At 50.5% G+C, this 14976-nt stretch overlaps 1 protein-coding gene across 1 annotated transcript; it reads left to right on the top strand.

The window, feature by feature from the left end:
- Positions 1 to 192: 192 nt before the first annotated feature.
- On the top strand, positions 193 to 14475 carry TGFB3 (transforming growth factor beta 3). The gene is made up of 7 exons (XM_031593189.2): positions 193 to 934; positions 6194 to 6357; positions 7720 to 7849; positions 9363 to 9470; positions 10247 to 10418; positions 10883 to 11036; positions 13342 to 14475. Exons 1-7 carry the CDS (start codon positions 208 to 210, stop codon positions 13498 to 13500), a joined length of 1614 nt encoding a protein of 537 aa, XP_031449049.2. The 5' UTR covers positions 193 to 207; the 3' UTR covers positions 13501 to 14475.
- Positions 14476 to 14976: the final 501 nt, after the last annotated feature.

Raw genomic sequence — 14976 nt, 5'->3', positions numbered from 1 at the left:
GGCGCCGCGGGCGAAGGCCGGGCTTGGAGCTCCCTCCCCCGCGCGAGCCCCGTCCCGGGGACGTCATGGGAGGGAGGTATAAAATTTCAGCGGCGAGCGCGGCGGCGGGGCAGTGTGCAGGCGGGGCCGGGGCGCGGCGCTGCGCTCGGCCGGCGGAGCCCGCGGGCGGCGCGGCGATGTAGGGCGCGGGGCGCGGCGGGGGCATGCATGGTGCAGCGAGAGGGGCGGGCGCCGCGCTCCCCTCGCGGCGGCGGAGCGGCCCGGCCCGCTGCTGACACGCGCGGCGGCGCGGCGCGGCGGGGCGCTCCCGGCTCCGCGGGGCGCGGGGCGGCGCATGGGGAAGGAGCGCGGCGCGGCGAGGCACGGCGCCGGCCGCTTCCCCCGGCGGAGCGCTGCCAGCTCTTCCTGGAAGTCGTGAGTCGCGCGCGGCGCGGTGAGTTCATGCGCCTCCGCGCCAAGCCCCAGCCCGCGGGATCTGGGGAGGCCGCCGCCGGAGCACCGCCCGGGGCCCCGCGCCCGCCGCTCGCCGCCGCCCGGGGGGCTCTCCCCGGGGGCACCGCCGCCGCCGCCGCCCCCTCGCACATGAAGATGTACGCGCAAAGGGCTCTGGTGCTGCTCTCGCTGCTGAGCTTCGCCACCGTGAGCCTCGCGCTGTCCTCCTGCACCACCTTGGACCTCGAGCACATCAAGAAGAAGCGGGTGGAGGCCATCCGGGGGCAGATCCTGAGCAAGCTGCGGCTCACCAGCCCCCCGGAGAGCGTGGGGCCGGCCCACGTGCCCTACCAGATCCTGGCGCTCTACAACAGCACCCGCGAGCTGCTGGAGGAGATGGAGGAGGAGAAGGAGGAGAGCTGCTCTCAGGAGAACACCGAGTCCGAGTACTATGCCAAAGAGATCCATAAATTTGACATGATCCAGGGCCTCCCCGAGCACAGTAAGCGCCAGGCGCGCAGCGCCCGGAGGGGAGACCGGGGGAAGCGGGGAGCTGCGGCGAGCGCCCGCGTCCGGAGCGCCGGCGTCGCGTTGCGGGAGGGGGGGCGGCGCGGCTCTGGGGCTGAGCGCGGCGTGCGGGGTTCGGAGGGAGCGGAGCTCCGCTGCGTGAGGAACGGGCGGCCCGAGCCCCAGCTTTCGGAGCCCTCCGTGCCCAGCGGCGGTGCGCGGTGTGCCCGGCTCCGCGCCGGCTCCGGGAAGGCGGAGGCGCTCGGCGAAAGGCGCCTGCGTGGAGGATGCCGCTCCGGTAGCGGTGGGGGAATCGCGGGCGGCGGGGGTGCCGAGCAGGTGCAGAGCTGGGATTCGCTGGGACGCCCTGAGGAGCGCGGGCGCTGAGGAAACGGACAGATGTGGAGCAGGTGCAGTGCACATGAGCGGGGCCAGATGCAGGCACTAAGCAGATTCAGGTGCGGGAGCTGAGCAGATGCAGATGCGAAGTCAGAGGGTGAGCAGACACGAACCCCAAGTAGATCGCATATGCGGAGCAGATGTAGGCACTGTCGATCCCTTCCGTCTGTGCTTAGGATCTCTTCGGATGGGAAGATGTTGGTGGGCGCACAGTCACACCACCCTCCAGGTGTCCCCTCGTGATGGAGCGCGGTGCTGGGGACGCAATCTCGGTGCCGGCAGCCCTGGGGTGGAGCTGGGACTTGGTGCAGGCAGCCCCAGAATGCAGCTCCTCTGCCAGGTTTATGTTAATCTTGACATATGATGAGTTGGAATCAGAGCTGCGATGTGGTAATGCAACAAATTTCACTTAATCTCTAGCAAACTACACTCCATATGGTTATATGATTAGCTCTCAGTTCAGGAGGCGCTCAGACTCAAGGCACAGAAAATGCACAGAGTATTCACGGCTTTCCCATATTTCAACATTTTTGACTCACCAATGTGTTGTGAAGTTCTATAAATACATGTCTGTGCAAAATGACACCGATGTGGTGTGAGCTGGTGTGCTTTGAAGGAGGAAACTGGAAAGCATGGCGGTGGGTCATGAATACAGAATAGGTTTGGGTGAAGGAGGGGGAAGAAGGAAGATGTGTGTGAGGAGCACTGAGGCAGTGGAAAGGGACAGTGAGATGGAGTGTGAGAAGAGCTTGGGGCAGCAGTGGGTGCTGCGGGTGAGATTACTGCAAGTAAACTGCCGCAGGCTCAGCCACTGTCCACCACATGCAAGGTAACCAACCTCGCAGTGCCTATGGAAATGAATGAGCCTGCCCCGGTCTCTCTATGGTGCCACACCAAGGTGCTGAGCAGTGAGCCCGTGTTGTGCTGATAATGCATTCTACGCAGCCCCTCTGCCCAGAGAAGAGGGGGTGTGTGGGTTGGTCACAGAGGCCAGCCCCAGGCAGGCCGTGGTGTTGAGAGACACTCCTCTTCAAACCTAGGGAGTTTCATCGCATGCACCATGGCTGAGTTTGGCCCCGTATCTTCAGAAGTGGCTGATGTTCAACTTTCCCATGGCTCTGTCACTGTGCCAGGTGGTGATCTCAGAGCAGCTGGAGCCAAAGCCAGGCTCCTCTGGGGGGAAGGGGAGGATGGCTCCATCGAGGGAACTGAGGATGATAGAGATGAGTTCGAAATGTGCACGCATGCACGAACTGTTCTAGCTCCAGAGTATTAGTCAAGCAGTTTGTTGGCTCAGAGAACTTGTATTTCTCCAAAAACTAAGGCCCAACAGTGAGGAAAGCTGAGGAGCAAAAATAGCAGCAGGGAGAGCCCAGGCCTTCTAGGAAGGAAGGACTTCCAGGAGCCTGTCCCCAGTCTGGGCTGCTGGGTGGTTCAGGGAATCGTCTTCCTGCCATGCTTGTGGGACACACTGATTTACAAGGAACGTTTTCTGAGAGTAGCTCGCACTCACTTCAGAGAGCTCCTAAAACTCATGGGGGATTAGATTCAAGAACGGGAAGCTCCTGCAGTGGTTCTGCAAGTGGCTTTACTGACCTTCTGGAAGAAAACTGTGCCATCTCCCAAGTCAGCATAAGAGAGGAGACAATTAAAGCTGTGGGTCTTTGGGCCGAGCGTGTTTTCTGTCCAAACCTGCTGCCTGCAAAGTTCCAGAAGGATCTGTTTTTCCTCCTGAGTTACACAGCTTTGACGTTAAGCACCTTTTGGTAGCAGTGGTGTGGCACAGAGTGAGGTGATACCGGCCTGCAGCCAGCCAGCCCTTCCCTGACATCAAACTCCAAGCAGACAGCAGTCAGCTGTCACGAGGCATACCAGGATCAGCAGCCATGTGGGATTGGTGGCATGTGAGAACCTGCACCTCCCTGAAGGCAGTGATTGGAAGAGGGGAGTTCCCAGAGAACATCTCCTTGTGTCCCATCCTCCACTCCAAGGCCCTGCTGGTCCCATTATCTGTTCTATCAGCAGCTCAGCAGTTGGCTAGACTCCACAGTCATAGCACAGTCTCATCATGAAGGTACAGCGTGTCATTTCAGGCAGACTGCTGTAGGTACATGGGTGGCACAGATTTCCTTCTCTTGGCCTTATTGCAGACACTGAGTGTTGTGGATTGGAGGAGCTTGCAGGAATATTGCTTCTAGGCTTTCTTCTTTGCTGTTATCTGGGCAATTCTAGATCCTGGTGTATTAATGTGTCCTGAGCTGGGACAGGACTGAGTTCCCTGAAAACATCACTTAGCTGTGCACACCTCTGACCTCTTAACTTAAGGATTTTGCTCGAAAAGCAGAGATCTTTCTGGGAGTGAGACCTGTATTATGGACATCTGGCAGTGAGAAGCAGGCTCCAACCTTGCAGTGGTCAGGATGAAACAACAGCTCCATCTCCTCCATCACAGGGGGCTTGTTCCCAGGGCCACATGAACCTGCTATGTTAGGGAAGGAAAGACAGTTCTTATTGTTCCCACCAGGAAGGTCTCCAAAACACCATTAGAAATAGGTAGGAGGCACTGCAGTGATAGCAAGAGAATACAGAAGATGGCCATTCATTAGCATGGCTGCCTCACTGAGCCAAAAAATATAAGAAGCTGACAAACAATAAATGATTTTGTCTCTCATCTGCACTGTGCTGTAGGACCAGATTTGGACCAGATTTACAGTCTCTAAATCGATTATCAGATAAAGTACCAATGTTGTAAATGGACTGTGGGCTAGGCTGGCCACTGGTATGATCTGCAGGCACTTGTGATGATTGGTGGAACACCCCCTCACACACACGCGGTCAGCTCAGAAATGGAAGGGCAGGCTGTTAACAGCGCTATTAATAGGGCAAGCATTACAAAACAGCTTAAGAGGGTATTAAAACAGTGTATCCACCTAGGTCTAACAGAACATTAGCAGTGCTAGTCTTCAGCTAGAAGGATGCCCTTGGGCACATAATGAGATCAGAGCTTGCTGGTCTGTGCTTATCTGTGGCACAAACTGGTCACAGTGGTGGAGTCCCCATGGCGGGTGTCCTCTCCCGGCTCAGTGCTCTCCGTGCTGTAGGGCTCTTGGTCTGAATGTGCCAGCTTTTTGCTGCAATTGGTCTGGTCTCCTGAGGCTGCAAAAATCTCAGTCTTCAACAGCAGGCAGAGATGTTCACGGATGGAAAAGCTGTTCCATTCAGTAGTAGGTATGGCAAAAAGCCTCAAAACAAATTTCAATATGAGCATCTGGTCATTAGCTTATTGAATAAAACTTTAGGTTCCTAAGAACGCACATTTGTGAACTGGAAGGCTCCTGCTTGCTAAAGCTGGATGTAGCACAAAAGGAAGACCTTCAGCTTCATCAAGATGATTCCAGAAGTGAATCACTGTTGCTCAAAGCAGAATTTGGCATGGGAGATGAGCCTATGTTCTCAGACACTGTTCCACTGACAGCCCATCTTCAGAACTCATCTCTGTGGGACACGGGTGCTTTGAAGACAGGGGCCAACTCCAGAAATACAATTTCAAGGTTCTAGCCTATTTGTCACAGGCTGGAACTGTGGCTTAGAAAAAGTGATTTTTATGTGTGTGGTTTTATTGTTTTGCTTTTAATTAAAACAAACAAACAAACAAAAACAAACAAAAAAAACCAAACAGAAATATCAGCTGATACAAGAGCCTGGTGTTGCCTTGGAGAACAGCCAGAGGTCATATGAGAGGCTCTGCAGGACTCCAAACACATCTGCATGTGGGTGTAGAGCAGGAGTTGCTGTGCCTTGCCTGCAGGAAGCCTTAAAGACTGAATGATGCTGCAGCCTTGAAGGCTAAGAGGTCAATAGGAGAGAAGCAGCAGGGATCACTGCTTTTTCCATGGTCCTCATTTTCTTTTGAGGAAACGTTGTGGTTTTTACCTGCACTCTTTTGGGGCATCTGTGAAGTGGATTTTTCTGCTCAGCTGGCACACATCCAGGCAGAGCCTTGCTGTGCTATTTTCTCCTCATATGTCTGATCTCTGCAGGCCTCACAGCAGCCTCTGTCCCCAAAGAACTCTGTATCAAGTACCATCCATGAATTCCTCCTCCAGGTCATGAGTGAGAACTGACCTTAAAACCCAGTTCCTTTAGTATGCACTGGAGAGTCACTGCTCCCAATATGTCTTCTGCACCTCATACTTACACAGAATCATTGGACATGGAAGGGACCATTAAACACCATCTAGTCCAACTCCCTGCAATGAGCAGGGACACCTGCAGCTCAGGTTGCTCAGAGGCCATCCAGCCTGATCTTGACTGTCTCCAGGGATGGGGCAGCCACCACATCTCTGTGCAGCCTGTTCTAGCGCCTCACCAAACTTTGTGGACACTTCTCTGGCTTTCATTGCAGACCTTGACATTGCCTCCTGTTATAAGATCACTTTCTGTGTGGCTTCATGTTTCCAGCATGAGCACAGAGTTACACCATCACGGTTACTGGGAATGGGACCCACAAGGAGCAAAGGAGGTTGTCCCCTTGTGTTAGTTGGGGTTGCATTGACAAATGCAGGAAACTTACAAGCATTATCAACATTTGATGAGTAGGGTTGGAAGAGACAGAGTTAAGAATACTGTGATTGATCTCCACCGATTCTCTGGCTTGTAGCATTGAAATAATGATGGCAGTAGTAAGAAGATTTTCAGAACATTCCAACATAAAGCAAATTAGAGTTAATTCTTCCTGCCATCTCTTTAACCAGACAACTGAACTTGAAGGTGGTGACATGTTTAGCCGGAAGCTCTTTCTCAGTCATTTCTGGTCTGAAATTCTTACCCTTTCCCTCTTTTTTTTTTCTCCTAGATGAGTTGGGCATTTGCCCAAAAGGTGTCACCTCCAATGTGTTCCGCTTTAACGTGTCCTCAGCAGAGAAGAACAGCACCAACCTGTTTCGAGCAGAGTTCCGGGTGCTACGTGTGCCCAACCCGAGCTCCAAGCGCAGCGAGCAGCGCATTGAGCTCTTCCAGGTGAGTATCTTTCTCACCTTCCTCACTGCCTCAGGCCAGAACAGCTTGGCTCCCTAGCGACTGTCTCAGCTTGTGGGTGCAAGGCCACGGTAAGAGGGAGAAGAGATCCTATACTTTGCTCCAGGCTTCTTCCAGCATGTAAGCAGTGATACAGACACATTTTTTTCCTGTCTCAGTGTGGTACTGTCCTTTTCCCCACTCACGTTGTCTAGCTGTTGTGAGTACTTGTGGTGGTGTGAATTATGCAGCTCTTTTTTCTATACTGAGAAGGGGTTGGAAGAGGATCTCTTCACCAGCAGAGAAGCCTTGACCCTTCTGCCTAAGTCCTTTGGCAGAGTTGTTCCTCTGAGTGTTGCAGTACAGTACAGTTGGTGCTAATCCAATGGGTGGAGCTCTCTGACTTTCAAAGACTTACTGGAAAAGAAATGCTTGCTTTCAGTGTCCCTTTCATCAGCAGTTCTTTGGGGACGGTTCCTGGTACCTTTAGCGCAGGTGCTCGTCTGGAGTTTGGTTTGAACTCTTGGTGTCCACTGGCACGATAAGGTCTTGTTCAGGTTTGGAAGCGGTCTCTGGCCATGCTGGATCACACAGCTAATGGTGTAGTTCAGCATCCAGGCAGCATATTCCCACAGGCTGCTGTCTGTCTGCTGTGCAGTAACAATGCAGCTAAAACTGCCCTTTAGCTGTTAGCTCTTAAGGTCCGCTTGGAATTCATCTTTATAAGGCAGAGTAGTTCTCCAGCTAACAGATGATAACAGTTGCTAACAGACAACCCCAAAGCTTCTCCACAGGCTCAATGTTGTGTGGGATGAACCTGGGGTCCTGCAGCAAGGAGCACTTTGCACAGGCTGTTGGTGTCTGTCTGGAAATGGGATGTCAGAGCAGGGGGTGAGTTCTGCAAACTTGATCCACCCTGGTGTGCTTTGATTGATGTTGAAGTGTAGAGGACACATGAAAATACCACCTTGTAGGACTCGAGAGACTTGCTGGACAAGGGACCCATGGCTAGATGCTCATTTACCCATGCTGTTTTACTTTGAAATTCAGACCCACATTGCACACATGAATACAGAAACAAAACCACCCATTAGATCTATCACCATACACTTGTGCTTCTGAATGTGCACCCTGAAACAAGGATGAATTGATAGAGGTGAGCTGCTTGGTACCCAGAAGTACAAGCTGGAGAAATAGGTTGGTTGTGAAGCATGTCTCTCTAATGTGCCAGGGTATTCCTGGTGTTGCACATGCTGAGACTCACCTTTCAAATTTGTTTGTAGCAAGCTGTGGAAAAAGAAGGACACAGAGCTGTTCCTTCCTTGTGCACAGCACTGGCTCACTCTACCATTCCTTCTATCGCAGATCCTGCGGCCAGATGAGCACATAGCAAAGCAGCGCTACCTCAGTGGCAGGAATGTGCAGACGCGGGGCTCCCCTGAATGGCTGTCCTTTGATGTCACCGAGACCGTGCGTGAGTGGCTTCTGCACAGAGGTAGGAGTCACAGCTGGACTGGGTGAGACGTTATCCATAGAAGCGTGGATCGGTGTCGTCAGGAGTTTCTTCTCAGGAGCACCACTTAAATAGTGGGGAGCTTCATTTAGGTTGAGAAAAAGCCTTCCCCAGAGAACTGCCTCTGTGTAACATTTGCTCCCTTCCTAGCTCTGTCCTGGTGCACCCACTGTGTAACTCTGGGGACTCAGTCAGAATAAGATCTCATTCTCTGGAGGAGGAAATTGTTCTTGGTGAGAGATGCTGGGACTTCTTTTGGTTCTTTGATTCTCAGTCCAGGGAAATCTGTCTGCTGGTCTAATCTACCGCCTGTAACACATAGAAAATGAGGTTTGCTCTGGTTTAATTTTCTTATGGGATAGAGAAAATGTATTAGGAAAAAACAGCAAGGATCTTGATTTCTTTAGCTGTTTACAGCTTGGCAGGTATAAAGGTGAGGAAATACCAGAGGCTGACACACCTAGACAGAACATACCTCTGCCACCGCTGGGCAGCCCAACAGATAGTTTCAGGGCAGCTCCCTGCAAGAACACTGACCCCATTCACAGCTGGAGCATAGGCACCATGACTCACCGCTCCATTGGCCTCACAGATAGAAGCTAGGTGCCACTGAAAACTGGAATGCAGGCACTGGCAAGCAGCTGCTCCCTGGAAGGATAAGCTGTGAGCCCGTAGGCTCCTCCTTTTTGAAGCAATCCCAGTTGTGTCCTGATGGTTGGAGTTCAGAGCTGGAACTGTGGTGAGCTCTGGGCAGGCACACGCTAGCTGACAGACATCAGATATGGTGCTTAGGAAAAAAGGTGCTAGGCACCTTGTCAGTGCCCCAGGGAGCCAGATGTTTTAATTCATGACACAACATAGAAAAGGAGCTTTCATAAGAGCCATATGTTCCGTGGGTCAGGCCCACACAACGTGATGGGTCCAGGAAGTTATTATGAAAATAGACTTGCCTCTGGAAAGTCTGCGAGTGAGACCACTATCAGTTCAACAAAACAGGAGGCTGCAGCTGCTGAGAAAAATGCTTCCACTGAAATTACTTGTCCATATCCAACTCACCCACTTTCAGATCTCTCCTCCAGACACTAACCAGAAGCCAGATAGTAGACAGGTACTGAAGGTGGCAAATTTGATTCAATACAGATACACAACACAGGCCAACTTTGCAAAATAGTTACTTTCTAGTGGAACTCTTCAAAGCTCACAAGTGTTTTTGGATGCTGAATAGCCTAAAAAATGTAACCAGAAGCACCTTTCTCACCTGCCCTGGAAGGTCCCTTTAGCAAGAGTATGCATGGCTTTTGGCACAAGTGAAGCCACAAGATTCTGCTTCCCGTTCTCCTTTCTAAGTCAGCTCCTGTTTCCCAAAATGAGGATCCTTCACTGTGAGACTGATCCCTGGTCTGGGGGCCGCAGCACAGCATGCGCCCTCTGTGGAGATTCACTGTAGCTGGTCCACCTGAGGAATATTGTTTTTCAGTCCTCTCCTTTTTTGCAGAATCCAACCTTGGCCTGGAAATCAGCATACACTGCCCTTGCCATACTTTTCAGCCCAATGGAGACATCTTGGAGAATTTACATGAGGTCTTGGAGATCAAATTCAAAGGTGATAAAGAGCTGGGCTTGGGGAGGCTATTGGAGGGAAAGCCATGAGTGTCTGGAAAAATGAATAGGTCTTCCTTTGCATATTTGAGGATTTTACCCCTCATAACATTTGGCTTAAAGCATGCACACCGCTGGGTTTGCATGTTGATCTTACGAGTACACCCACTTCATACCTAGGTTAGAAGTGAGAGAAAAGTGCAGTCTGGGTGGGGTTTGTGTGCGTTTCTGCAAAAGGAATAATTTCATATTTCAGTGTCTCTCCGGGAAGTTCAGCTTGATGGATTCTCAGATTTCCACAGAGGCTCTTCTTTCCAGTTAGGGTGACTGAAACACAAGGAAGTCAGGCATCCTGTGTGAGGTGGCCTAGAGAGTCAGTGGCTTGGCTGGCCTAAGATGTAGGAACCTCCTGGCTTGCAGCCTTGGGCTGCAGCCACTGGCCCCCACAGGCTCAATTTCTGAGGCTGTTCTGCAGAGTGCCAATGATCTGACATCTTCTTTAAACCATTCATCTTCTTGCCTGTCCTGGGACTGAAGCCAGGAGCGAGTGGGATGGATTAATGGCCCCACCAGCAGTTTGCAAATGGTAAAACAGGTGGCCCACAGGCCTCTATTTCAGCCCTGCAACAGTAAGATTCAACAGAGTGAGTACATGTGGTGCCTGAGTCTCTTTTGCCCTGGTTCAGGGGAGGCAGAGGGTGTTAAGCGTACTGAAAAGTCTTGTTGTGTCCCTCACTTCCATATTGATGTTCTCTTTGTGGATTCTGTTTCTGTCTGAAGGCATTGACAGTGAAGATGACTACGGCCGTGGGGACTTGGGGCGCCTGAAGAAGCAGAAAGACTTGCATAATCCCCACCTCATCTTGATGATGTTACCCCCACATCGCCTGGAGAACCCAGCACTGGGAGGTCAGAGAAAGAAGCGGGCCCTGGATACCAACTACTGCTTCCGGTAAGTGAGAATCCTGCCAGTGGCTGGGTCTCATGCCTGAGGTGGGAAAGTGTGGTGAGACTTCACATCACTGGGCAAGGCAGTGCTTGCCGAGGGGGCTGCAGGTCACCATGGTACTGCAGGGGCCACATGAGCAGCACAGTTCAGTTCGTGCTCCTTGCAGCCTCCAAGAAGGGGATGCTGGCTGGCCCAGCAGTCACTTCTGGCCAGGTTTCTGGGTAGAGGGAAACTTGTGATCAGCCTCATGGAGCACAGCCTGGGCAGAGACCAGGCCAGTGGCTAAACTGCCTGGCAGCATGTGCAGAGCTTCTGCCAAGCTCTGCCACTCCTCTGCACCTAGTTGCAGGTGAACACCGTATTCCACTGGGCTACGCTGGTCCTGGTCCTTTTGCTCTGGAAGCGGCTTCATGCAAGCACATAAAAGATCCTTTTTAGATCTATTTTGTGTCCATTCTGTGTTTCAGGAACTTGGAGGAGAACTGCTGTGTGCGTCCTCTTTACATCGACTTCCGACAGGATCTGGGCTGGAAATGGGTCCACGAGCCTAAAGGCTACTTTGCAAACTTCTGTTCGGGCCCATGTCCGTACCTCCGCAGTGCAGACACCACTCACAGCACGGTACATCCAGCATATTGTCCTTATGGCCCTGTCACCCCTTTCCTCCCTCAGTCTGATGGCATTTGGTCTCTTCAAAGTAGCAGAAGCAGTTTAGATCAATACCTGCAAAAAACTATAAGGAAACTGCAGGAAAGAGTAGTTCAGCGGGGAGAAATGGTCTTCCTATGGAGTCAATACTGAGTCCATGCTTCCAGCTGAGGAGAAGGATGCTGTCTCTTGTATGAGATGGGAAACAGCAGGACTTAGGGTACTTATTTGGTAGTGGCCAGTTTTAGTTGTTCAGATCAAACATCAACTCTGATGGTTGTATTCTGCATAATTTTTTCCTCTGGTTTTCACTTGGCAGAAGAATTTTCTACACACAGGTTGTGCAAAACTGCTGAGTTATGGCACACACCTGCTGCCTACTACCACGTGGGCAGCTGTAGCCCAGAAGGGAAGGGGAGTCGTGTCCAAGTGAACATGGCTACGCAGCAAGCTTCCCTTTTCTGCACCAGCATTATTTCCAGCTGTATAAATCCTCCCTGACAGGGAGGAACCCACTGGGCTGTGAAATTAATGAGTAAAACTGGCAGAAAGGAAATATTTTCAGGTAACTTACACGTAACTTCTGTTTAACATGAGTACATCAGGCAGTCTTAGGGAAGAATACCACCTGAGCTTCGCTACTGTCTAGAGCAAAAAAAACAACCCAAAAAACAACAAAAAACCCAAAAGCAATAGAAAAGTATGGCCATGGAACAAGAACCAAGAGGAAAACACAGACTAATGAGCAGACAGTTCATTTCTAACCAAGAAAAGCCAAAAAAGAATCTTGAGCTACTGTCTGCAGAAGAGAAAAGGCACCAAGCCAGGCATGGCAAGAGCTCACTGCAAATTAGCTTCAGGTTTCATTAAAAAAAATTCTGGAAGAAGCAGATTCATCTGAAGAATAGTTAATTGGGTAGAGATGATACCACAGGAAAGATGCTAACATTTTCTTGGCAGCTTAAAGAATGTGCACAGCAGCACAGCTTGCTGAAGCTAAAAGCCTGCTATTGGTGGGAGTAGATCTAAGGGAGTGAAGGAATGGACAGGTGCTGGGTGAGAAGCATGAGACAGGACAGGTGAATGAATAGCTTAGGAGAGATAACATGCATCAGTTGGACCTGAGGAACTCTAACAGATACTCGACTGAATCAGCATGAGTGAGATTTTAATACAGTTCCCTGATATTCTCTTACTGAGCAAGAAGGGAAATCAAGTGGTAAAGTCAGCTGAGTGATCCCAGCAAGCTTCAGAACAATACAGCTGCTGACAGCTTGCCAGCACCACCTAAGAAAAACATGGTGAAAAGCAGATTTCTCATCAGTCTCTTTAACCCACTGTCTCTGTTGAATCCAGCGGCCCCAGTGCACATGGCACTCATGTGATACAGCCTGTGCCTTTGCTCAGTACCCCCACAGGGCTTCTGCCAGAATGACTGGAATTACACAGATCTGCATGATAGAACAGAATGTCTCTTTAGCACCTCTCACCCTCCCAAGTCTGTAAAACAGTTAACAGACAACGTGTAGGACCCTGTAATTTAACCCAGACAAGTGCTATGAGCCAACAGTAGTGCAGGTATGATTGTGTCTTAGCCCCACAAGTCAAGATATTGCTTACCACTGAAGAGCAGCCAGCTCTGGGAAGACACATGGCAGCTCTTTCATGGTGGTTACATGGCTGGAGTGTACAGTTGTCTGTGAGTTGGGGCCAGCTGGGAGAATGAAGCCAGTGGGGTCCCACAGGACACTGTCCTGGCTCCAGCATTGCAGTGTAATGACTTGGAGGATGAAGTGGAGAAAGAAAGCATCAGACACTTCAAAGCTGGGAGGGAACTGCGGCTACTCGAGAGGGCGGGCATCCATCCAGCGCTATCTAGAGATGTTGGTTGAAATAAGCAGCAATGATTTTCTTTGTTCTGGTTTCTGTAATAGAACCAAAGACAACGCAGCCTCAGGCTGGTTACACCCTGACTTATAAGCAGAAGTGGCACTATCCACTGTACCAAATTAGAGATTAAGCAAGGGAACTACTTGTACTTCTTCCACCCTTAGGCATCAGCCAGTCTACATTGCTACGATTAAAAAGAAAAAGGCTCTGTATCAGGCCTGGGCAGGAGCAGGCCATGATCAGGACGTGATAAGAATATTAGTCACATCAGGGAAATGCCACTGATTAGCGCAATCCAAATACCTGGAGACCTGTTTGCTTGCAGTACCTTCTTGTTCTCTTAAATGGATTCCTGACTTTGTCACCACATTTACATTTGTTTCCACAGGTGCTGGGCTTGTACAACACGCTGAACCCCGAGGCATCTGCTTCACCCTGCTGCGTCCCACAGGACCTGGAGCCACTGACGATCTTGTACTATGTTGGGAGGACACCCAAAGTGGAGCAGCTCTCCAATATGGTGGTGAAATCCTGCAAATGCAGCTGAAAGGCACCCTGGGCTGCCCAAAGCCTAGAGAGAAACTGTCAGCATCCATTCTGCTCCAAGGCTAGCACAGAAGGAACTGGGAGTCAGAGATTATGCATGCAGAGGGCCAAGTGCTAAACCCTGTGGCTTTGGGTCTGGCAGTCCTTGGGAATCTCTTCTGGAACATTTCTCGGTCTTGTTGCCAGTGTCGCATTCCCTCTGGGAGTTACTTTGACGACACAAAGGCCACGCTCCAAAATGACTGGACAGTTGATGCGGAAGAGAAAGACAGAGTGAAGGAACTGCTGTGTATTTGAATGCTGGGATAGTTGAACTGGGAAGGCAAGGAATAGAAAGAGCAGTTAAAAGGAGGGATTGGAAATGAAGCAGTGTTTCCCCTTCTTGCTGTAGCTCCCTTGGGACCTCTGCCCTCCCCACTGGCCTGAAGAATTATGAAGGTTTTCCCTCCTGCAGGAGAAAATCCTGGAATTTTCTTTAGAGAAAGAAAATGCACCAAGAAGAGAAGCTGCTCAGAGAAGAGATGCTCAGAGATACACATAGACTTACGTTCCTCAGAACTGTGATCCAGGAGGCCTGTAACTATAGTTGTGTTTCTTCCAGACCTGTAACTTCAGTTGGCAGACCCTGGCTATTGGTTTCCAAATGCAAACTGCAAGGCCCCCATTCAGCCTGCTGAAGGTGGGCAAAGGCAAGCAAAGAGGGTGTTGAGCCCATTTTTAGGAGGAGTGATGTCTCTATTCAGCGCTTTTCCTTTTCTGGAGTTTCTGAAAGATGGCTTTTGGGTCAGGGCAAGAGCATTATCTGGGGGGTACCTGGATTTTGGAGCCATTCACTCATGATCTGATAACACCCTGAGGACCTTTTGTCTGTTGTGGTTTGTGATCTCAACGTGGCCCAGGCCTCAGCTGCCAAGACATAAAAAAGAAAAAATATTAATCTCAAAAACATTGTAAAAAATAAATATTTTGGGGGGGAGATGGTCGTTCTTTTCTTCCTCCACCTCTCCTCCTCCCCCCACAGCGATGCTGTTGAAGGGTTGGATGGTTCTTTGTTTTTAAACTGCTACTACTGTGGCATACTTGGTCACTTTAAAATCTTTCCCTTTTCCTGAATATCTCTTCAAGGAAATGGGCAGAATTTAGGTCAGCCAGAGAGCTCATAATGGAAATTCCTTTGTACCTTCAAACAGTGTCTGTTGTGTATGTGCCCTGTCCTTCTCATGTCCCTCTGACAGACATGTCACCTCTGACATCTGATTTTGATAGATTTATATAAAGCACCCCTCAAATATAAAACATTTCCAAGAGTACTGTTTAAATAATCAGAGCATTGCAGTTGTCACAGCTGACAAAAATCATACATTCATTGGAATATATAAGTTCTGCCAGTACGGACTTGTACACAAAGGCCAGCCTCCTCACATTTACCATGAACATTTCATACTTATAAAATGTTCACAGATGTGGCCCTGGCAAG

This window comes from Phasianus colchicus, chromosome 5, assembly GCF_987193195.1.
Source record: "Phasianus colchicus chromosome 5, bPhaCol1.hap1.1, whole genome shotgun sequence".
Lineage (NCBI taxonomy): Eukaryota > Metazoa > Chordata > Aves > Galliformes > Phasianidae > Phasianus > Phasianus colchicus.
The sequence above is the reverse complement of the archived record's forward strand: the minus strand, read 5'-3'. Positions and strand labels throughout refer to the sequence as shown.